The following is a 23,615-nucleotide window of genomic DNA, read 5'->3' on the forward strand; positions in this document are numbered from 1 at the left end:
GTATTGATGGACATACATGTTAAAATATATATTATAGAATCCCAGAATCATTCAGGTTGGAAAAGACCTCTAAGATCATCTAGTCCAACCTTTAACAGAGTACCAAAGTCCACCACTATGGACTAACTGTGCTATTAAGTTCTAAATCTACACGTTCCTTGAAGACCTCTGGGGATGGTGACTCAGCCACTTCCTGGGCAGCCTCTTCCAATGCCACACAAACCTTTCAGCAAATAAATTTCTCCAAACATCCAACCTAAACCTCCCCTGTTGCAACTTGAGGCCTTTTTCCCTTTGTCTTATCTCTTGGTGCCTGGGAGAAGAGACCGATCTCTACCTCACCTCATTTAAGATAACTGTCAACTTGCTAAGGTCTCCCCTGAGCCTTCTCTTCTCCAGACTAACAACCCCAGTTCCCTCAGGCGCTTCTCACAGGACTTGTGTTCCAGGCCCTTCACCAGCTTCGTAGCCCTTCTCTGGACGTGCCCCAGGGCCTCGATGTCCTTCTTGTAGTGGGGGGCCCAAAACTGAACACAGTGCTCGAGGTGCGGCCTCACCAGAGCTCACCTCCTTGGTGCTGCTGGCTACCCTATTCCTGATACAAGGCAGGACACCGTTGGCCTTCTTGGCCCCCTGGGCACACTGCTGGCTCATATTCAGCCAGCTGACAACCGATAACCCCAGGTCCTTTTCCACTGGGCAGCTTTCCAGCCACTCTTCCCCCAGCCTGTAGCGTTGCATGGGGTTGTTGTGCCCCAAGTGCACAACAGTGTGCGTGTGTGCGTGTGTCTGGAACCAGAAGAATTATGGCCTAACAGTTTATATGCAGGGAGAAGAGTTTGAGATTAATAGTGGACATTCTAGACAGGCTGATCAACTAGTTATAAATGGGTTCTTGATTATTCAGGCTGTAAAATGAAATGTATTTGTTAGGCCAGTTACATTCTTTCATGTATTGGCCACCAACCTGTCTTATATGTTTATAAATAAGGTTAATATTTTTGCATTATCTCTGTGCAAGTTGTCCTTTTTATTTATTTATTTCTTAGGTCAAAGAACCATGGTTATCATCTTTGGAACCTGAGAGAAGGAAAGAAGAGGAACCTAACCATCTGGAAACAAGAAAGGAATGTCTTCAGGCCCCTTCACAGGGTCTAATGGGTAAAAAGATGCATATACTGGTTTTAATGTATGTATATTCAAAAGGGGGGCAGGGCAGGGGCAGAGAGTGTCAGAGAGAGAACAACTTTAAAATTTAACTGACTCATAGTTTACAGCATCTTGAAGCTTAAGAGATTTTTGCAGATTTTACATAAGTATGATTTTCTTTAATCTCTAAAATCTTTAATCTCTAAAATGTTCTATTAAGCAGCTTTGGTTTGGTCTTTACCAGTTTTTCACTGGTAAGAGTTTCTTTTACCCTTATCAAATAATGGAAGATGAAGGTTTTATTTAATTTTGCAAAATGGAAGACTAAGTTATTGATTGTGACAAAGTAATTGATATGGTACGAGGAAAAACTTTTAACTGCTGCAATTTTTCAGTTCCATCACTTGTAATAGTTTGGGAGGGAGATGAATTTATATTATTGTAATTTAATTATTTTCCCTCCCTTTCCCTATTCAAATAACCTACATGTAGATCCTAAAATTCATGAGTACTGTTGGAAGGAGATAGAGAACATTAAAACACAACTTGAAGAACAACATGCTCAAGAAGTGGAGTACCTCAGGTCCTATTTCCAACAACAGCTGAAAGAAAGTGAAGAGAGGTACATGACAGAAATTGCTCATTTGCAGGATAAGCTTCGGAGTACTGGGGTATCCTCTGACTACACGAGGTATTAATCAGTCCTTTAATGCTTATAACTTTGTACAACATTCAACTAGAAGTGTTCCAAGTAACCGTTCATGTAAAGCTGTGTGTTTTACTTTAAAATTTGTGAAATTCTTTATAAACACATTGCTCTCATTCTTTTATTCTTTCAAGAGATGTTGAATACTACCAAGAAACGACAAACATTACAAACAAGGTAGTGCAGCATTTAGAATTATGAAATCTTGTTAAACATGTAGTATTACATTTTTATAGGTAATAAAGGAAGATCTGTTAGTTAGAATAATGTATAAATGTCCCTTCATGTATATGAGCTTTTCAGACATGATTTTAAACCATCCAACTCAACCGACCGCCACCCACCTTGAAACTCCAGACAACAAACTTGACATTGAGGGATGCCTCACGTAGGGTAGTTCCATGGAATCAATGATTTTTTAGAATGCGTAGCTAATATTTGTGACAAAATTGCAGTGCACTTAGTGGATTTTGTCTTTCACTAAGTCATGAGGCATGGGACATTGCACATCAAGCTCTTCCTGGCCCTGGCCAGTATGGCCACGCAAGCCTGAAAGAGGTGGGAGTTTCTTAGGGGAATCCTGACAACTGTGAAGCCTGTTTTTGGTTGGTTGCTGATTCTTTCACTGACTCATTGGATGTGTTCAAGGTGTGGTGGGTGCTTTTCATTGTTGTCTATTCAGTGTCCTCGCTGGATTCCTGTTCTTCATTTAGTTTCATTTGCTACACTCCAAATCCATTCAGTGTTTGTGTTTTTAATTTCCCTTACTCTCCCTTACTTGAGGGAGAACTGTCAGGGTTTAGTAGGCAGACTGGTGCCCAACTGTAGAGGGGAAATGAATAGACACAGTAGCAATGAGAGATGTTACCTGGGAGGGGTGGAGGGGAGGAATTGTTTATATGTTTCTAGAAATTGTGTAGTGTTTGATACACTTACAACAGTACTCTTTCAAAAAGCAAAAAGGACTGTGGTGAGATAAATCCTTAGAGGTTGAAAGAAATTGAGATAAAATTATTTTTCTTCAACTGTGACCCATCATAACCCAAACAGCTGTTTCACCCTTATTATTTAATCACAGCATTTTCTCAGCCATCTGTGTTTTTCTATCTTTTAAACAGTATTCCTTTCATTCCTTAAAATATATTTTTGGTCTTCATTCATCAAATTAAATATGAATGCTAAAAATAATGGATTACTTTTTTTTTTTTTGGTAGCTAAAATGTCACAAGGTTTATAATTTTTTTTCTGGACTCCCATTTCAGGATAATCTAAACCAGCTCTCAGATTTGAGCGAAAGAAAACCTTGATAGTTTCTCTAAAATCCTAGTGTTGGTAAAGACTGTAAGTCTCACAGATAACAGTTACTTTCTAAGGATCTGTTTTGCTCCCTGTCTTTTAGCAAGGTATTTTTTCTTTGCGGTGGCAGATCACAAAGACTAGAGCAGGGGGTTTTCTAGGTAGTTTGGTACTGTATCTTATCATTTTGGCAGTGTATTTCTGTTAAGTCTTTCAAAATGTAGTGAAAGGGGAACAGTGGTGTGTGGTTGTGTTTTGTTTTGTTTTTACTCATTTGCAGCAGGCAATATATAGGGCAGTCTTGTTAGGGGGAAAAAGTCTCTGAATATATTTCAGCATGTTGATATCTAAATGTAAAATGAATCATTGTATTTCATACTACTTTCATGTGTATGCCTTTTCTTACTTAGTCATATTAGTGAGGAATCATATCCTAATGATTCAAACAGGCACTGTAGTATTCATCTTAATCGTGGCAAGTCACCAAGCACAAAATATTCTCAAGAAGCTGTGAAAGACTTGTTTGTGTGGTGGTTGGCAAAACTGATGCTAAGCGTTAGTTTGAAAGAGCTAGTGTATGGAAGGCAGATGAATTATAAAGTCAAGTATATGAAATTAATGACATGGGGAAAGGTGTGTTGTGAAAAAAGTATTTGCAGTTATTGAATATTCAGTCTTTGAATATGTATGATGCATAGTATATTTGTATGTGTACATATTTGAATAGAGGAAAAAATAATGTATATTGAAAGACTGAATTTATTTTAACCCTGGCTCCCTGTTTCTTTTACCTTTTTAGTATATCCACAGATTCACAAATGAAGCTAAAAGAGGTCTTCAGAAAAGTGAAGTGCACTGAAAATCTTCATCAGCAAAGAGCAGATGTAGCAATGGAGGTATCATATAACTGTCAATACTTATTCTATAACTGCCAGACATTATACTGCCAATATAATTTAGATGCTTTGGGTTCTCAGATGAAATTGAAATACAGGCTAGTATTTGTTAGCAATAAAATAATTGTCTTAATATTGTGCTCTACAGACCACGTTAGAGAAAATAGAATAATATATAATATTCTGACTTTCCTTTAAAGACTAGTTACAGAAGAAGAGTGATTTAAGTGAAATGATAGTACTTTTTAAGTATAGATGCATTATATTTTTGGGGGAAAAATGTTTCCAAAGATCGTAGAAGCCAAACGCAAATGGAAAAGACTCCATTCCTGCTCTAGGAGGCTGACTCCAAAATTCTGCATTTGAAAAGCAGCGACACTATTTTCTATTGTGGTCCTGTAGTTTCTCCCTTGTTTTCTTTGCATTTTGACAATTCAAATAGTGCTGGAAGATCAGTTGTTTCAAACTCAACTTTAAAAATTAATTTTGGTGCAGAAATGAGGCAAAGTCCTTTACCCAGTTCTTGTATGTTATAATTCAAAAGTACGTGATTTAAAAGAAATAAATGTGAACTAATTGAGGGAAAAAAATCTCTTCAAACCTTTAAAATCTATGAAATGAAAGTACAAATACATGATCTGAGATTTCTTTTTTTTCTTACAGCTTGCTAGTGAAATTGAAATGAAAAATGATCTGGATGTTGTTCAATTGCTAGAAAAGCAGTACCAAGAAAGATTAGAAGAAGAAATAGCAAAGGTATTACTTTTATTCTGTTACTTTAAAATATGTTTAAAAATGCTGTCACTTTCATTTGCTGTTCCTGACAATTACCATATTGTATACAGTTTATTTTTTTAGCAAAGAATTGTTTTGTTCTGATTTTGAATATGAAAGTCTTGTTAACAAACTTGCTGAAACATTTTGTTGTTTTTTTTTTCATTGTGGGATATAAGTTCATTCCTGTAGTGCCTAGTTTCATACCTTTTCTTTTGTAACCATATGGTCCTTCAATTAATGTACTATTCATAATTCTGTTAGAATGTCCGTTCATAGGCAAAGTGGTGGTGGTATTTATTCTCTTTTAAAACTTCAATGAAATAAGACAATGTGGAACCATACTCACTACCAGAACTTATTTAGTGAACCTAGAGACGTAGAGGGTGGATTTCTTGCTGCTTTAGGATTAACAAATGCTCAGGTTCAAAAGGAGTTACAGTTAACAGTTTCACATTATTTTCTGATCATATTTCATTGTGTATTTTCATGTGCTGTGTAAAATGTGTATTTTTTTATTGGATCTGGTGACTTTCTCTGAAACATGAGAATTAACTTTTAGGCTTTATTTATAAGAGTATACTAAACCATTAGTGGATTTACTTATTAATTGACTTCCAAAAACATTTTCATTTCTTTGTGGAATGAAGAATTCTCTCTGCTTTTTATGTGTTTATGACATTAACATGGCAGGTCACAAAACAGGTGAATCAAATTAACATAAGTTAAAAATTGGAAGAAAAAAAAAGGAATACTTTGTCAAAAGGTTTGTTATCAGAGTTAAGAAAGATGTTATAGCCAGTTATTAATGAGGATGACATTAATGTAAGTAATCGAAATTGCTGGAGTAAATGTTCCATCAGTCTCATCTGCTGCCAAGAAAATCCATCTTTATGGGAAATGGGGAAATAAAGTGCATGATTGGCTTGTATTTTGTTATGGAGGGTTTCAAGGTCAAAAGACAAGATTGGGAAGGAAGAGTAAGTTTTGTTGTTTTGTGTTGTTTTTTGTATGCGTGTGTGTGTTTTTGTTTTCAAGTGTAACACTTCTGTATTTATTACACATTTTTACTGTCTCTGTTCTAAATCTAGCAAACAACTACTCACTTGATTAGAAAAGGGGTTTATTTGTATTAGAAGGAGATGCTTAGCAATGCAAAAGTTACCAACCTGTTGTAACTGCAACTGCAGCTATTTAATGCCTGTAGAAGTTTCTTTCTAAGGAATTAAATACCTGCACTGAATATCAAGCACATGGCACTGCTTCCCCGAAGTTCAATGTCAGTGAAATATTTATGGATGATACTTGGATAGATAGAGGAAGCTAAGCATGGCTGGACTTAAAACAATATCTTAGAACAATATACCAGGACTTTTCGGAGTCACCTTGTAGAATCTAGGCTATTTTTTTTAAGGGAACTACATAATTTCCTGCTATATATTATATTTTAATTGAAAATAGCATCACAGTTTGTTAGACCACTTTAAACACAGCATGTCTGTATTTTAAGATGTGACTGTTCATGATATTGACAAGGTATCTATATTCCCTTACCTTTCTAAATTCTGTTTTAAAAAAATGGTAAAATCATAGTTCGGAACTTTTAGTATTCTATTTATATTACTGATGGTAAGCAGTGAGATTTCTTCATCAATAGGAAATACTACAAAGTATAATTTAGTACACTGCAGAGTATAAATTAATACATATTTCTTGTATTTATTCAGGTAATTGTGTCAATGAGCGTAGCATTTGCCAAACAGAGTGAATTATCAAGAATTGCTAGGCAGAAGAAAGAAGAAACACAAGCGCAAATTGCACATCAACAGGGAAAGCATTTTGAAATTAAAAAGGAGTGTAATGAAGAAGAGGTTGACAGTCCCCTTAAAGCAACAGAAAGGGGTAGTAAGCCTGAAGAAGAATTGAAATCACTTTGCAAAGAGCTCACTGAAGAATCTGGTGAGATGAACTTACTTGGAAAACATCTTTGTTCTAATAACAAGTCTGGTTATGTGTTAGGACAGACCACTCAAGAATCAGTGATTTCTGAAGAACTTTTCTCCCATGTCAAAGGGCATATGTCGGAAGAAATATTGGTAAGTGTTTTTTGTTTGTTTGTTTGTTTTTTAAAAAATGTAACAAAGTATTTGAATTATCATTCAAATGGATTTGTAGTTCCATTTCAATGGGAAGACATCAAAAAAAGAAATTAAGATGAAAATTCAAAATTCAATTGAAAAGTTTCCCTTTCCCTTTAAAAGGGATGGTAACTTTAGGTCTCAATTATCTACCTTCTTTCCGATGTTCTACTTCATTGTCATAGCATTACGCTATGCCATGAGGAAAGGAATATAACCGTGGTTAAAGGAAAACATTATTCTATTTTGTGGTGAAACTGTATTGCAAGCAATAAGTTATATAAAGACTTTTTAAACTAAGTTATTTTCTAGTACTTATGCATGGGACAGATTAAAAGTTTTGTTTGAAAAGTTTGATTCCCTTGTAATAAAGGATATCAGCTGAAGAAGAAAGTTGTAAAAGTAATACGTAAAGTATATATCTAATGTTTAGCACTTCAGAAACATGGGGGCAGGGGTAAGGTCTTGGATAAATATGGTAAAAAGCAGTCATAAATTTTGACTCTACGATTTAATCCTAGTTAATTTTTTTATTGAATTTGGCACTAACTAAAGCAAAAATTACACCTTCAAATTTGTGAAACAGCTGAATATTCTAGTCTTGTATTGATAGTGACTATATCTTGATAGTGACTGTATCAGGAATTGTAATGTTCCTGTTTTGTATGATACTGTTCTCTCAAACTTCTGTTGCAGTATACACACATACTCACTCACTCACTCACCCCTGTGAGCTAAGAGGCATTTTGAAAAGCTTGTCTTTTTAAGTGGAGAACCTGGACCTTTCAAGCAACAGGCACCACGATAATGCTTTAGTAACAGCTATTTTAATTTGTGAAAGTATTTTTAAAATATATTGAAATATTTTCTAGAAACTGTCTTTGAACATGAAATGCTAAAATAGTTCCAATATTTCAGCGCGACAATGTGGTAACAGCATCAGCCACAGAAACATCGAATCAGCTGTTGTTGTATGAGGAGCGTTTGGAAGACATGCGACAGGAGCTAGTACGGCAGTATCAGGAACATCAGCAGGCAACGGAATTACTGAGGCAAGGGCATATGCAGCAAATGGAACGTCAAAAAGAAAATCAAGAGCAACTCTTAGCAGAGCTTGAGAGTCTTAAAGTGCAATTAGCTGAGGTAATATGGTGCCTGGCACAGTGAGTTAACAATGATTTAATGAAGAAGCTTCACCACTCAGATTTATGTTTATTTATACTTGTGTATCTATTAAGAGACACACACATTTAATATATGCATGCATGTGCATGTGTGCAAATACATATATGTTTGTGTGTACTGGAACTCATTAATTTATCTTAGTAATTAAGTCTTCAAAATAACATCACTTACAGGCTTCTCTTCAAACCCTTGAAGCCAAATTGAAAGGCAGAGTAAACAGAATTCAGAAAAATTTGCCTTGCTCTGATTTAATTTCAACAATGTATATTTGCATATGGAAATAGTAATCAATGAATTCTAAAATTCTTTGATTTCACTGTGGAGTGGAACTTGGGTTCCTTCAGACCTTACCCAAACTGTTCTACTTAAGTTTGGGCTAAAAGAGCTTGGGAATCTAGAGAGCAAGTCACTTGCTTTCTAGTTGTCTGGTTCTTCTCCGGCAGTGTCAGGTGTCTGTTTCTCTTAGGTGCTTTGTAGCATCTTTCTATCATTTATCCTGACAATCCTTTCTTTTGATTTATACATTGTTTCTCCTTTATCCCTTTGCCAATTGCAACTGCATCTTTTGTCCAGGCTAGCAAATTCCTGAAACTGGTGAAAAATCAGTTAGAGAAATGCCAGCAGCATAAGTTCTGATTACTTTTTTCATGTCAAGGATGTTTATGCATAAGAACTGCATAGAAATTTGTGCATCGTGTTTAAGCCATCGACTCTTCTAGCAATTCTGAAAGAATGTGTGTAGGTTTTTTAAAAAAATAACTTTTCATCTTTTACTCTCTGTTGTGCAAAATGTATGTACTATGGCATGTAACCTTTGGAAGTTAAACTTTCAGTTTACATTATGACCACCATATTCACCATATTTCATGATGAGGGTCCAAACTCTATGAAAACCTTAAACAAGCTATAAAATACCAAAAGAATTTACTAGCCATATTTCAGTTTTAGAAAGCTTGCAATGTCTTTATACCCATTTAAAGAAGTGGACTGAATTTTCATTGTGCAAAATACGTAAAAAAATTAGAAGTGACAGGACTCACTAATACTCAGAAGCCTAAAAACCCAGTGTGTGCCTCTGTAACACTTCTTTCTTAGCGTGTCTCAATGGAGAATGACAGCCTGGCTGCAGAGAGAGAGAGAATTCTTTTAGAAGAACTGGAATCATTAAAGCAACATTCCTTACCTGGAAAAGAGAGGCAATTCCGTGAGCTACAAAACAACAGCACACAAACTGAGGTAAGTGTGGACTTTGACTGTCTTGGCATCTGTGGCATATAAAACTGGTAAGATCTGGTTTTGCTGAAAAAGTTTTTCATGTAATATACTTTCCTAAAAGATGTTGGGTACTTCTTGGTTTGAGCAGGTTTAAGAACTCGTAGAGTTTAAGGTACTGGTAAACATAATGTGTTTTTTTTTTTACTTCAGGTAGTCGGAAGCAAGTTTAACAACTTGTAGGTGGGGATTATTAATATAGCTGTTTGCTCAGGTAGACTCACATATTCATATTGCTATAGCAACAGCAAGCACAGACTGTTTAATCAGCATAACAAAGTTCTTTCCAATAAGCCCTGCCTTGGACTTCCTGTTTTGGTTTTTGTTTGGTTTAGTTTAATTTTTCCACGTAGGAAAAGTATTTCTTGATTTGTGATTTCACGCAAAAGTATTATTAACAAAACACAACTGATTTTAGTTTTAAATTTCATATTTTACTGCTTATCGGAAGAATATGTTGTTCCTGGCATGACAGGATTTCTCTCTATTTTGTCTTCTCTCCCTCTGCAAAAACTTGCTCAGAATGAAAATGAAAACCAAAATGACGTGAGAGAGCAAATCTCGGTGGATAAAGATGGAGGAAGAAAGCCTGACGAAACATCTCCAGATCTTCTTTCTAAAGAAAGGTGCTTAGAACTGTTAGTTAAAAAAATATTATTTAAAGAAAAATTGTGATATTCTTGCTGTTAAGTTAATAATATTTATAAGCTTTATTCTGACAGAACTTCATGATAATTTTTGATTCTAGGTAACCATATTTCTAAGTTCACATACTTAAGATGAAATCAAATCTTATGTTTTATAAAACGTAATTTTATAATGGCATAGAGGATGAACCAAATTTTAGTCTGTTTTACTCTTTCATATGACATAAGTACATAGAATTATGTCATTTATACAGATGTGTAAAGTAACATATTGTACATATATGAACTAAACTTATATGAATATAATTGTATTTGATAATACATTTTGAATATTCTGTAACTTTTGTGATCTATGTAGATGAACAATCTAATTGTCACACTGAGAAAAGAGTAAGAGTGGGTATTTAATGGGTAAATACCAATTTGAGAAATATTTATATTTATAATATTTGAGGATATTTAATGAATACCGGGCAAAGGTGGACCTCTGGCTATTTTAAAAGAAAAACTAGAAAAAATACCAAGATAATGTAAAATCTTGATAAAAGGATAAATAGTTTCTTTTTACACATATTTTGTAAAAAAATAAAAAAAAAGAGTTTTAGCACAAATGTGCTTTTTGATATTTATGTATGTTATGTGTTTTTTAGTCTTAAAAAAGAAATCTTGACTTTACCAATTCAGTTGCAATTTTTTCCTGGTTGCAGTGGTGTGTAAGGGATAAAACACACTTTGAAAGCAGGGGAAAATCAAAGGTCTGATTAATTTCTGTCCTGCAGGCATGGTTTTCAGAAGGCTAATCAGAAACTCATGAAGATTCTTTTAGAAGTTGTGAAGACGACTGTGGCCACGGAGGAGACAATTGGTCGCCATATAGTTGGGTTACTGGATAGGTCTGGGAAAGTCCAGCCTTCCAAACCAGCTGGATGGGACGCAGACCCAGAGGAGTCAGTAAAACCTTGTGTCCGTGTGGGATATGAAAAAGGTACTTATAGTATGGTTTTCTGTTTCATAACAAGTAGCATTTGCATGCTTTCTTTCTGATATTTAACTACCCTTCATTTTGAAGTTTTTAATTAAAAATAATATTTATTTATTTTTTACTATCAGTCATTTGAATACATATGATATCTCTTCCTAAGAGACAGCATTTCAGGAGTTGGTTTTGGATATGACCCAGACATGACTTTTGCAAAGCCTGCAACAGAATGGGAAAGGGAGAAATATAAAAATATGTTCCTGTCAAAGGGGGAAAAGAGAAAGAGAATGAAATATAGTTCCATGGAATCTTACATCAACTTAACACTCCGTATACACGGGGAATGGAAGCTAGTGTCAAAGCATGTACCTCTACTAGTACCTGTAGCGTACATAGGGATGTTGCTGGTCACTGAGACCAGCTGGCATGGGACAGCCTGTATTTATGCTTGCGGCCTTTCTTAACCTCCCAAAGAGGGTGGTTGCATGCAAACAGACTTTTGGAAACAGTTTCAGGAACTTTCTAACTCCCAAGCTGTGCCCATCAACTGTTTGGAGGAGTGCTAGTTGGCATGAGCCTAAAGGAGCATTTTAACGGTGTAGGTAATTGCTTACTGGTGCCTAAGAACTTTCCCAGGCATTGCTTAATTTGCTATGATTATGCTAAGGTAGTGTCTGTTCATTTCTCTTTTGGGCAAGAATAGGAGCTCTGTCATATTGCCATTTAGGTACCCATGGTACAAGAAGCTAGTGCAAAGATGTGTATGTTTGTCCTGGGTCTTAAGGGCAGGCAACATGCAACAGATCAGTTCAGACTAAAACACATCATGCATCTGTTTTTGTCTGGAATTTTAACTATTGCGAATGCAAAAAAGAACTAAGTACTACTTTTCAGTATTAAGAAAATATATACTACAGAGTAATCATACAAATAGTAAACAAAGATGAACTTTACTAAACTCTTTCATTCAAAACATAGATCATTAAATACCGCTGATTCCTTATACCTTTAAGACATGGGGCAAGTTAAAAAAGGATGTATGACTTGTACCACAGTGGCAGCTCTACCGGTCAATTTCTCCGCAGGTTATCTGCAGTGGAATGTATACAGCTGCAGTCTAAGGACTCTTGAAGTTTTTCGGTTAACAGCACCTTCATGGTTTTATGGTACTGGTGTTTCACCCCAAAGCCTCATAACTTCTATTTTCTGTGTGTTTGACTGTATTTAATTGTGAGGGAAAATTAGCATACTTTTTTGATAACTTTTGAGGCTTTACATTTTTTCTCCACATTTTAGCTTTGGTAACTAAGGTTCTGGCCTAAATTTTTGGTACTTGTCCAGGTACTAGAATTGAAGGAATCACTTCAGTCAAAATGAAATATTTTTGCATTTTACTTTGGGGTGGGAAATGAAGGGGGTAGAGTTTGCATCCGTTGAAGCAGTTCAGAGTAAGTGTCTTGAAACACTACTAGCTATCTTCCACACTGTCCCTTAGCCAAGTGGTAAAAGTAGCAATAACTGGCCTCAAAGTTTATCACCTCCCTTTGCGTTATGAGGTAGTCTTTGTGTAAATTGCATTTTAAATCAGTTTTCTATATTGAAAACAGTAATTTATAAATATTCTTCATATTCTACATGTTGTCACTATATAGTGTAAAAAGCATTGAGATTTTCAAAACATACATTGCTCTAAGAAATAAAAACGTGTTCCCATTATGAGGCAAGTGATTACAGGCCATCACAGTTATATTTATTCTGTTATTGCCTAGTGTGTTCACTGAATCTAGTTCATAGATATATCCTGCCTATTCATAGAACATACACTTGCTTTTCTCCATCATTCTCATTTGCTGAGAATATTGTTCCGTTTTCAGAAAAACATACATAACTCTATGTGCAAATTGCTAATACATTGTTACTGCATTTTGCTGCTCTCATATGTGCTTGCTCTGTGCAGTTATGCACAATACACAAAACATGCAGTCGCTTTTTGCCTGCTTCTGCACCACCATGTGTTTACTTGTCACTAATTACTGTCATTAACAATTCTTAACAGGGAGGGACTATTTGCATTACATATATGTGGGAGAGCACAGAAGACTACCTTTATTTGGTATTTTGGGTGGATAAAATTTGAAATTATGCCTAAGTTTAGTAATACTGTTATCTAAATGTACTACAGACCCTGTTCTTACAAAGTTTTCTGATGAAAGAGTACTCTCTTAAATAAAATGGAAATGTATTGACTTCCACTAGAGATGAAGATCGACTGTTTTATCTCCTGTATTTGTCATTGGAGTGTTTTGTGAAGAGGCAATTAAGGATCTACTACTCTTTAACAAAGTAATTCATGTGTTACTGTAATGTCCCCTTAGCACAGAGCTGTATTGGCATAGCAGCTCTCCACATACCAGTTTTTTATTTCAGTGTTCTTTTTCATGTTCGGAAATAATCATATAAAAATGAAAAAACAAAGGAGAGAGTAAGGATTAATGAAGATCCAAAGTTGCAGTGGTTATAATGGGTGAATTCATAGTTTGTCGTTGATTTCAGATGTAGGATTGACAGTTCTGGTTGGTTGGTTGGTGGGTGGTTGTTTTTTGTTTGTTTGTTTTTAATTTCTTTCAAAATACAACAGCATCCTTGCTGTGTGCATAGTTCTGCCACTAGGGTCAGACAGCCCTAGTAGTGATTGTACTGTTTCATCAGCTGATGTATTCAAACCTGCTTCAAACAGAAATAGAAGACAAATTCTCCTAGTGTTTTCAGCAACAGAACTGTTGCTACTCATTTCTTATACTCCCATAGAATGGTCTGAAAGAACATAATCTTCTAAGATATTTTACCATTGTTTTCTGGAAGAAAGAAATAGATATATACTTCTTCTATATTGTAATCTGTGCTTGTTACTGTATTTTCCAGTGTCTGACAAAACAGAACTTTCTTTTTACTCACTTAGGTAATTTGTAGGAATAAATTTGTACCAATAAAAATCTGGTAACAGAATAGAAAAAATGTGTTCAATGAAGTGTATTCTCTCTGACCTTCCGAACTTAATCCATATTTATTGACAGGCAAAGCTCAGACTAGTATTTCTGCTGAGTTGTTTCTACATTTTACAAAGCTGAATCATTAAGGTCACATGCTTATAACCATAACCTCATTTACAGAGCATATAGAGGTTTATCTGAGACCTTGTCTAGGGTATGGGCTAACACAAGATTTTATTTGTAGCACAAAGAGCAAAGTTCAAATTTCAGTCATAAAACATATAACTTGAAGTGAACAGCACTTGTGCAAAAAAATCCAGTGAGTTAATTGCAGAGGGAGATTTGGGCCAGGAATCACCATGATAGAGCCCTTTAGATGGATTACCTCGGGTAGAGGGGCTGCAGCAATGCACATTGCCTGTGTGGTTATGGCATCCCTTGAACATGAAACCCTCTCACCTACTTCCTGGGCTCCTTGTTCCCTTGCACCAGGAACAAGGTAATGACTAGTTACATTCATTGAACTGTCACAATACCAAGTTTCTGTTTGTGTTCAACTTGTAACCCCTGAGCACAGTTCCTTGGTGGAATCACGGAAATAAACTGAGGCATTAGCTTAAAGTGACACAAAATATGTCTCAAATGAAATAGGTATTGCTCCATAAATGTCAGTTGGCAGCTTATAAACAACATCTGTATCTGAAACTTCTGAGTGAGCACTGTATGTTCGTAAGATCTAGTGGCTATGACATCTGACATGCTGAAGTGCAAACTTTGTGGCAAAGGAAAAACTGTAAACCTTTTATTTTTCATTACAATTAACACTTTTCAGTAGCAAATGGCACTTTTATTTGTGCTGGTTACATTCTAATTATTATTTTGTGTCAATGGAAAAAAAGAATTTGGGGAAGGAGAATTTGGTTGTAATGCTTGGAGCAGTGATGGTGCTGACTGTCATTGTAAGGGTTAGTACAAATGGGGGTTAGGTTTTCAACTGCCATGGGGGTTAATCAGATTTAACCTTTCTTTTTCCTGCTTCCGCCACTGAAACTTTTCTGGAAGTATGCTGTGCCATAACACTTTGGTGTACTAAGACCATTTTCAGTGAGAAAAAATGCAGAGACTTTCACTTTGCAGTTACGAGATGCTGAACTTCCTGTTCTTAGAGTGCCACTTAATAGAAATTACATTACAGGTGTCTACATTTATCACGTCATTGATTTCTTTCTACTTGAGTTGCCAACCCCACAGTATAAACAAAATTATTGCAGTTTTGAGTGTATTTGATACTCTTTCCTTTTTTGAAAGGTGTGAAGTTTCCACATACCAAATTATACTTCAGATGACAACTCTCCTTTTCCTTCCTCTTATTTTTTTTATAGCTATTTCAGGAAAATTATGATGTTCCATTGTAGGATTTTTCATAGAACAACTTTAGACTTTAACATAGGTTCATTTTATATATATCTAGAAGAAATGGTAGCAAATTACAAATGAATTGATATAAGTAAGAGAAGAGTTTAAAATATTGTTACTTGTTGGAGGCTGAATTGCACTCTTCCGAAGAAATAATAATATTAGTGATGCTATTAGTGTACTAGACATATTCCAAACCTGGCTTTGAATGACATTCTGAGCAGTCATTGATGTTTTTAGATTTTTCTCTACAGGTTTCCAGGCAGCCAGAAGTTCAGATGATCTTGCAACAGACTGCAAATTTCTGCAGTTATTTTGTATAATGTTTATTTTTGTATTTGAGTTACACTCATCATTGCACAATTTAGATATACCTATCAACCAAATAATTCAGAGAAATATAAGGGTTATAGAACATGAATTTTAGACTGGGTTAAAGTTGTGTACATTAAGATTCACTTTTCAGTGCCAAACTTTGCCCACATTTGTAAATGTATTCAAAGTTTGCCTGTCTTTAAAGCCAGTACGTTTTTTAGGTAGGGAAATTGAAATTTTAAAGGATTTTTTTAAATTTACCTAAGAAATAGAAGCTGAAATGTAATGCAGGTATGTTACACAGATAATTTGTGCTCCATTAGGATAGAACTAGATTGTGCATTTTCTAATATGTTGTTTTATTTATCTTATTCATAGCTGTGCTACTGTGCTGTGTCCATACTTTTATGTTGTGAGATCTCTGGAGCTAAGCAGGGTCTTACGTGGTCAGTACTTAAGATGAGTGACCTCCCAAGACCATCAGGGTCTTACAGTAAGTGTAGTGTGTTGGTAGCTCAGTAGGGGACGTTTTCCCTCAACTCAGACTATAACAAATACTTTGACACAGCATTTGGAAATACTTATGCTACCAGATGTCCATCTGAAATGATGGTCCTTTCTACTCTGAGGATATTAAAGCTTCTGCATTGGCATTGATGGATTGAGACACCCAGAGTCCTCTAAGTTTGGGTGCTGAGAAATCAGAATGCTGTTCAATGAAAAATATGAAATTGTTCATTTTGCAGCCATCCTTACATTGCAGGGTCTTGGAATATTACAGTGTTATGAGAGAGACTTTATTCTCATCAAACCCACTACAAAGGTTGATTAGTGTGCTGGCAGAAAATGACGGCCAGCCTCTGCTGGGGTGACTCCACTACAGTAGTTTAGGACTGAAGTTCCAAAGTGCAGTACTCAAAAGTGCTTTTAAATCCTGCATAGATGAAAGGTGCCATGATTCTTAATTCCAATAATGTATATAGTGAGTTTTCTGGGTTTTTTTTGTTGTTGTTGTTTCTTTTTTTAATTTGGAGTGTGAAAAGATTTTGTAAAGTTATATCCCGCATATCTAAAAGGAGGTATGAAACAGTAATGATATAGCTTGAAGAAAAAAAAATATTAAATACGTCTGCATTTAAAAAGTCTTCTCAATTATAAGATAAAAGTAAACAAAACTAAACCTTTCTAAATTAAATTTGGTGTAGATTAGTTTGTTGTATGTGGGTCATGTATCATCTGCATCCATAATGAAATAAATGCATAAATGTGTTATTATCAGGATGTATGCAGCTGCCTAACAGTAAGTCAACCAGATGGTCAATCATGTTGCAACTTGTTAAAAGAGAAAAAAAAAAAGAAAACTAGAACTTTCATGGTGGGTTCAAACAACATCAACAAGAGAACTTGCATTTCTGATGTTATTTGCATGCCTGTTTAAGACGAGCATTATAAGGTAATTGTGTCACACAAAAGTGCTATCTACGTTTTTAAAGGCAATTTATAAAATTGACCTATTATAATTTCATCTGAATTTCTGTAGCTAAACAAACTGTTCCAGTTCAGCTGTCACAATTCATGGAGTAACCAGGAACTTAAATTCAAAGATAACCTAGTATTGTAACTTCATTGCTTAACAGGCATTGACTGATCTTAACTCATGTAGGCATACCACTGTTTCCAAAAAAGAAAAAAAGTATTTTGGGGGGAGAAAAACTTGAGAATAAACACCCAACTGTGTAAGTATATATATGAATATATATATATATAAAAGATATTTTAAAAATACTTTGTGAAAATAAACATTTACAAAATTTTCCGCAGTAACATTTATTTATGGCATTTCAAATATAACAGTCTTACGACACAGCACTTCTTCATTTTTAAAACACTGCATCACCAATAGCCATCTACTGTTGTGATTTGTTACTATATGATTTCACACTGAAAGTGTGATTTTAAAACAGGAGTGTGCTTTCACTTGTCTGGCTTAAATGCAACCCCGAATTCTAAATTTAGCAAATCTACTGTTTTCTAGATGAATTGCTGTCAGTTCCATACCATTGGCAAATTTTGTGTTTCCTGCTTTTCAAACAAAATAGATAAATGCCCTTAAAGTGAATCAGAACTTAGAAGACTGAGAGTAGGAAGATGCCATGTTGCCAATTAGTTGGGACAGCAACTGTTCCCCTGCATTGTACTTGCTTTGTTCAGCTACCCATTTTAATTAGTTTTCAGGCCACTAATGATAATGCTGATTGTTGGTGTTCTGTATCTGGTCTTTGTCCTGAGAAGTTGAATTACATGTGTGTCATTCCATTTATTCACTTGAGCCTGTGTTTTTGAATTACTAACTTGAACGATTGTGTGCTATAGCACACTAACCAACAGTGACTGGTCTGGGTTTTCTTTACCTGGTCTTACTTTTAAAGACCAGGCAAGTCATTACTGCAAGTTACTCCAAAGATTAAGGGTTACTGAGAGGAACAAAGGTTTGCAAGGTGAGAGCAAAAAGAGAGAACTTTTTTTGAGCCCAAAAGCATACTGAGAGGATGTCTAAAATATTCTGTTAATATCTCATTTTCTTTCTGCCTTCTGCTTGTTTTTGTTTAACATATTGTGTAGCTTGTTTGTGAAAATTTTAGTATGTAATATTTCCCATTCAGTCTTTGTGATCAATACAGATATTTTTATCACACTATGACTTGTCTTTCTAATCGTAACTCCAACATAGTTTTTCGTGTATTGAGGTTCTAAGAGTCTATGGAAAACATAACTATCATTTTTCCAGAGTCCTGTTCCTCATATCATGGTAGCAGCATGGGAGACGATGATATTAACCTGTGGTCAGGAGCAACAGATGAAGGACTGCTGAGCCAACATCTTGCAGAAAGTGGAATGGAATTAGACCCTGAAAATGAAGAACTAGTGATGAATATCAGTTCTCGACTACAGGCGGCTGTTGAAAAGCTTCTGGAAGCTATCAATGAAACTTCGAATCAGGTAGCATGATCTAATAATAATGTGTTTTGATTTTGTGTCTTTTTTTTTCTTCATTTTCCTCATAAATGTATTCTTATAAGCCTAAAAACTATAGGCTCCTTTTGAAAGCTGAAACAGTTTAGGCTTCAGGTGCCTAAACCAAAAAAAGTCTGCTCCAGCATTACCGTACTGATGAATGTAGATTCACACTGTGAATTGGACTAGAACTACAAAGGATGCCTGAATTTAGACGAGTATATCAATCTAGGGCACTCTTTCATTCCTCATACTTGTCATCTGCATTCTACCGTGATCCAGAGATGAGACGCGAGGTGTCAGAACACACTGAGCTGGCCTGTGTGAAGAGGGAGGTTTGAAGGGAATTGGGCCCAGTTCTCTTGACAGACATTTTAATCAATTGGCTCAGCAAAACGATGGAGCTCTCCTACTATTTCTTCCAACTACGATTTAAATGTGGCAAGTTAAGCACATACCTGCCTTGCTATCAGAAGAGGAGTCTGCACTCTAGCCTTCTGGTGTGTACAGGGAGGTACGTGGTTCATGAATAGCCTCCAAAGATGAGGCAGTGTATGGGTACTCCCTCTTTGCTGTAGGGGGAGTTTGCATAGTGGGATTTTAATTTTTCTCTGGAGTACTTCTCTATTAGTTAAGTTGGGAGTTATGTACCTAGCTCAGATACTTTGAATCACACTGCTTATACCAGGTGCTTAACTTTCAGATGATGTATATCTCAATTTGAATGTACCCTAAGTAAATTTTGGTATTTCACTATTATTTTTAAGTCACTGTCTCTTGAAGAACTCAGTCTTCAAAGTCAGCTCTTTAATTTACTTCAGACTAGAATTCAAAGGCAGCTGTGTTTTATGCTACAGACCCGTTTGTTAGTTAACCTAATAGTGATATTATTTAAAAGTTGCTGCTTTCTTTTCTCAGGGTGTAAAATATGTAAATCATGACTACTGGAAATGAAGGAGAAAAAAGCTGTAGTGATGAAAGTAATATGAAAATTCAGCTGTCTAATACTTTAAAAGTTAAGGGCATTTAAGTATTTGTTGCTTTTGAAAAATGCTTCAAAATTAAGTTGGTACTCTTTTTTTTTTTAAGGGAGAAAGATAAAAGGCTAACTTGTGACTTAATGAAGTTGAAATAATTTAAATGCAAGTTTCACTCTGCCCCCCCCCCCCCCCCCTCCCCGCACTACAGTTTACTAAAGCAAGGAGTCTGATGGATCTTGTAAATCAGTTTCTGTAGTGCATTCGTTTTCAAACTGATTTCTTCTTCAATAGCAGATCTCTTCTGTTTAAGCATAAGTTCAGTTAAATAGAGATTTTTGGTGTTTTGAGGTGGTTTTCTTGTTGGGTTGTTTGTTTTTTAGCTTAAGTCCCAGCATTACATAATACTGAAAAAGGATACAGAAGCTCTAATATATGTAGTCCTTAAAAATACTGTTAGACATCACTGGGAAATCTTGCATCATCTTGCATTTAAAGAGCAGATGATGCAGACAAAAACAACTTCAAAGTGTTGCAGCAATTAAGAATTCATGCTGCAACTTACAGAAGTACTGACATTTATTCCAGTTGGTGCTTCTTTCTTCAGAATATTTTGCTTCTGATGTTTAAAAGCAGTAGTTTTATACATAAACCTAATTTATTTTATTTTCATGAGTGATGTTTCTATATTAAGTACTTATGTCTCACAGTAGCAGCAAAAGTAATCAGTATATTCTAAGCAGCTTATTTGTATTTGTCAGTTGATCAGGAAAATTAATTTTCTCTTCGTAGCTTTGTAGCAGACTTTACTAATACCAGCAACAGTTCTGTTTTCGCTCAAACACATACACGCACTTTTTTTACTATGAGAATGAAGTAGACAAATACGGATTTATCCCTGAAGGTTGTATTTGTTTTTTTAAGTAAATAAATTGTTGATCTCTTTGCACGTTTTCTTACAGTATTTAGTATAAATCTGGACATAATTTCTAGCTGTCCTATAGAGGTACTCTGCAAGAATTCATTGCTTTGCAATGTCTGTTCTGGGGTTACTAAATTATATACAGTTCCTGTATATACCAAAGGTGACTACAATTAGTTTTAAACATACAGAAAATGAATACTTCATAAAATAGTGCAGAATGGAGAAAATAACCTAAAATCACAGACAGAAAAGATTTTTAACCTGTCCTCTTAATCAGCTGTATTGTGCGTACGGGCACGTACATATTTCTTAAAATCGACTTAAAAGAGTGAGAGAAACTTGGCAAAATCTTCAAAGAACTATTTGAGACCTGTCTGAACACACACTTTCAGACCTGAAGCACAGTGTGGCTCCTTTCAGGCAGGGCATTCAGTGGGTGCACTAATTCAAATTCCACCTGCTGGTGTTACGTGTAGGTAAATAAATCACGCCCCTCCCATGCTCGCTTTCGGTTGGGAGATACTAACAGGAAACCTTTAAACCAGGTGAGTTTGAGAAAGCTCTTCCTGTTGAATTAACGCAAAGAACGAGAATGAGGGCAAGCAGTGACATCTCTGTATTTCTCTTTCACTTGCTGTGGTGGAGGTGGAAAATCTTATTTTTTGTTCTGTGCTAGCTTGTATGTCTACTGCAGTACACCCGTTCAGGTAAAACAAAATTACACTTCCGTGCCTTGGATATTACCTGCCAGCTGCTATTGGAAGACTTGTGGTGCTTTTTCACGTGAAACTTCTCTAAGAAGGATTTTTAGGAGTGACCATATGAAGTTATCGTGCACCTGTCTCTCTTTTGGATTACTGTGCTCCTGAATTATTCTGCCTGAGTGTGAGATCTGAGGCTTCCTGGCGATCCTGAGTAGGTTTGTCACTGACAGTACTGATACGTCAGATTGTCAAACGTGTGTGTTCTGTTACAAATTGCTCTTAGAAACTTCTAAAGCCAGCTTAGATAGTGCAAAATACCTACGTGACGGTTGAGAAGACAGTAACAGCAGTATTTTTGGGAATGGATTCTTACCGCACCTACTGGACATCTAATCTCTTTAGTAGCTTGTGGACAGAAGGCCAAGAAGAAGATGCGTATGAGGTTGAATCTCGTGTGCCTTTACCATATCCTTTTCCTTTCACTGAACACTTGGATGAGAATAATTCTGTAGTTGTAAATACTTCAGTTTTTCACTTCAGACACAAAAAAAACGGGCACATTTTAAAAGTCGTGTCTAAAATCTCCTTGCCTACACCTCCCTACTCAGTAAGTATAAAAGTTGTTTTTAAAAAAATATTTTAACTTGCTTAAATAGAAGAGAATGCAGTGGAAATGGTGTAAACTTGTCTCCTTATTGTTAAACTGTGTACTACTGACAGGCATTTCTCCTAGGCAATTTTAATGGGCACTGAAACATCTTTAGTTATACAATTCTCCACGTTCTTTACTAACAAAATAAATTTAGCAGACAGAAGTATATTGATTTATATAGATTTGAGATTTATTTTTAAGGTACTTAATTATACTTATTACATTACATTTTTTTTCTCTGTAAAAACAATTCAAGAAGAAAGGGAGGGCACTGCAGTCACATTTTTTTCCTTTGTAGCTTTCATGCACTAACTAGTAACGTTACCTGGCACAAGCTTGCTAATGCTTCCAGTGGTCATAAAGAAATGTTTATACCTAAAAGATTATGTTCATTTGCTTTTCTTTTTTATTTTGTCCTCTGAAATTTTGAATAATACCTTGAGATTTTATTACTGAAAAGAGCTGGTGAACAGTTTTTATTTGAGTTTTGGCTGGAGTTGCCTTTGAGTGCATTTAATGCATTTGAGTAAGCCATTTTTATGGTTGTCTATGGATGGTAAATCTATCATATGTTCTCCTTTAACTGAGATGGGGCTTTCATACAGAATTTCAAAATCTACAATTACAGTCTTCTTACTCTGTTCTTAAAAATATTTTCATTCAGTGCAGATATTCACCTGAAGTATTTATACTGTTTTTTAATTCTTGTCAGAATACTCTTGTTCAAGGTGATGATGTCCATCTGAAAAGGAATGCTCTAGAAAACATATCAAGTCATTAAATACAGTGTACTATAAAAGAGAATGTATTGATTATTCAGATGTTCTTTTCCATTTTATTTGAATTAATTTTTATTTATAAATGGGTAATTTTATGTGTAATTTTCTATAAAGCATTCCGAACACCTTTTTCAGGGATTTTAAAGCATGTTAATTGTACTCATGAACTTAGCTGGAGATGGTGACAAAGCCATAATTTTTAAAAGAAATTGAGAGATATAATATGTTCAATAGAAACTGTAGCAAAGCCACAAAAGTTAACTCTTACAAATATTTGCCAATAACTATGATATTAAAGAGGAGAAAAAAAAAAAGAGAGGGGAGTGGGAAATGTTACTTCATTTTCTGAAGTTGAAATGTTCTCTTGGTGCGTCTGGTATTCAAACTAAGAACTCATACCCCATTCAGCTCTGTCAGTTTGTATTTGTGTCTCTCCAAGACATGGATGTAGGCTGTAAATGCTAGCAGTTGAGAAGTGTGAGTCTTCTTGGTAATTGACTCCAGTTTGGTGTTGTGTTAGGTGAACACCTTGTGTAATCAATAATTATAGCATTAATTATTAATTAACTATTTTGCTTTTGTAGTTTTTATTTTAATTCTTTTTTGAAACTATCACTTTGGGTGTGTCTAAACTGGGCCCTAAGTATACACTTTTGTGTATTTTAGTCCTGGTTTTCCAGTTGTCTAGGTGACTGACTCAGTGAGATTACACTACATCTGTGGTAGTAGACATTATGTGCTAATCACATGAGCAGAGAAGGAAAAAAAGAAAATCCTGAATGATTCTGCTAGGTGAACAC

At 35.3% G+C, this 23,615-nt stretch overlaps 1 protein-coding gene across 12 annotated transcripts in view; it reads left to right on the forward strand.

Annotated features, from left to right (window-relative positions):
* The window catches only part of AKAP9 (A-kinase anchoring protein 9), a 110,246-nt gene that overhangs the window by 50,813 nt on the left and 35,818 nt on the right, over positions 1 to 23,615 (forward strand). For all 12 annotated transcript variants that reach the window (XM_080582531.1, XM_080582534.1, XM_080582536.1 and 9 more), the window contains 10 exons: positions 1,050 to 1,161; positions 1,642 to 1,840; positions 3,951 to 4,047; positions 4,711 to 4,803; positions 6,549 to 6,917; positions 7,878 to 8,102; positions 9,240 to 9,380; positions 9,939 to 10,042; positions 10,843 to 11,048; positions 18,552 to 18,763. In XM_080582531.1, coding sequence (XP_080438657.1) covers positions 1,050 to 1,161; positions 1,642 to 1,840; positions 3,951 to 4,047; positions 4,711 to 4,803; positions 6,549 to 6,917; positions 7,878 to 8,102; positions 9,240 to 9,380; positions 9,939 to 10,042; positions 10,843 to 11,048; positions 18,552 to 18,763 — 1,758 coding nt within the window. The remainder of the gene's footprint in view (positions 1 to 1,049; positions 1,162 to 1,641; positions 1,841 to 3,950; positions 4,048 to 4,710; positions 4,804 to 6,548; positions 6,918 to 7,877; positions 8,103 to 9,239; positions 9,381 to 9,938; positions 10,043 to 10,842; positions 11,049 to 18,551; positions 18,764 to 23,615) is intronic.

This window comes from Anser brachyrhynchus (genome assembly GCF_964034855.1).
Source record: "Anser brachyrhynchus genome assembly, chromosome: 2".
Taxonomy (NCBI): domain Eukaryota; kingdom Metazoa; phylum Chordata; class Aves; order Anseriformes; family Anatidae; genus Anser; species Anser brachyrhynchus.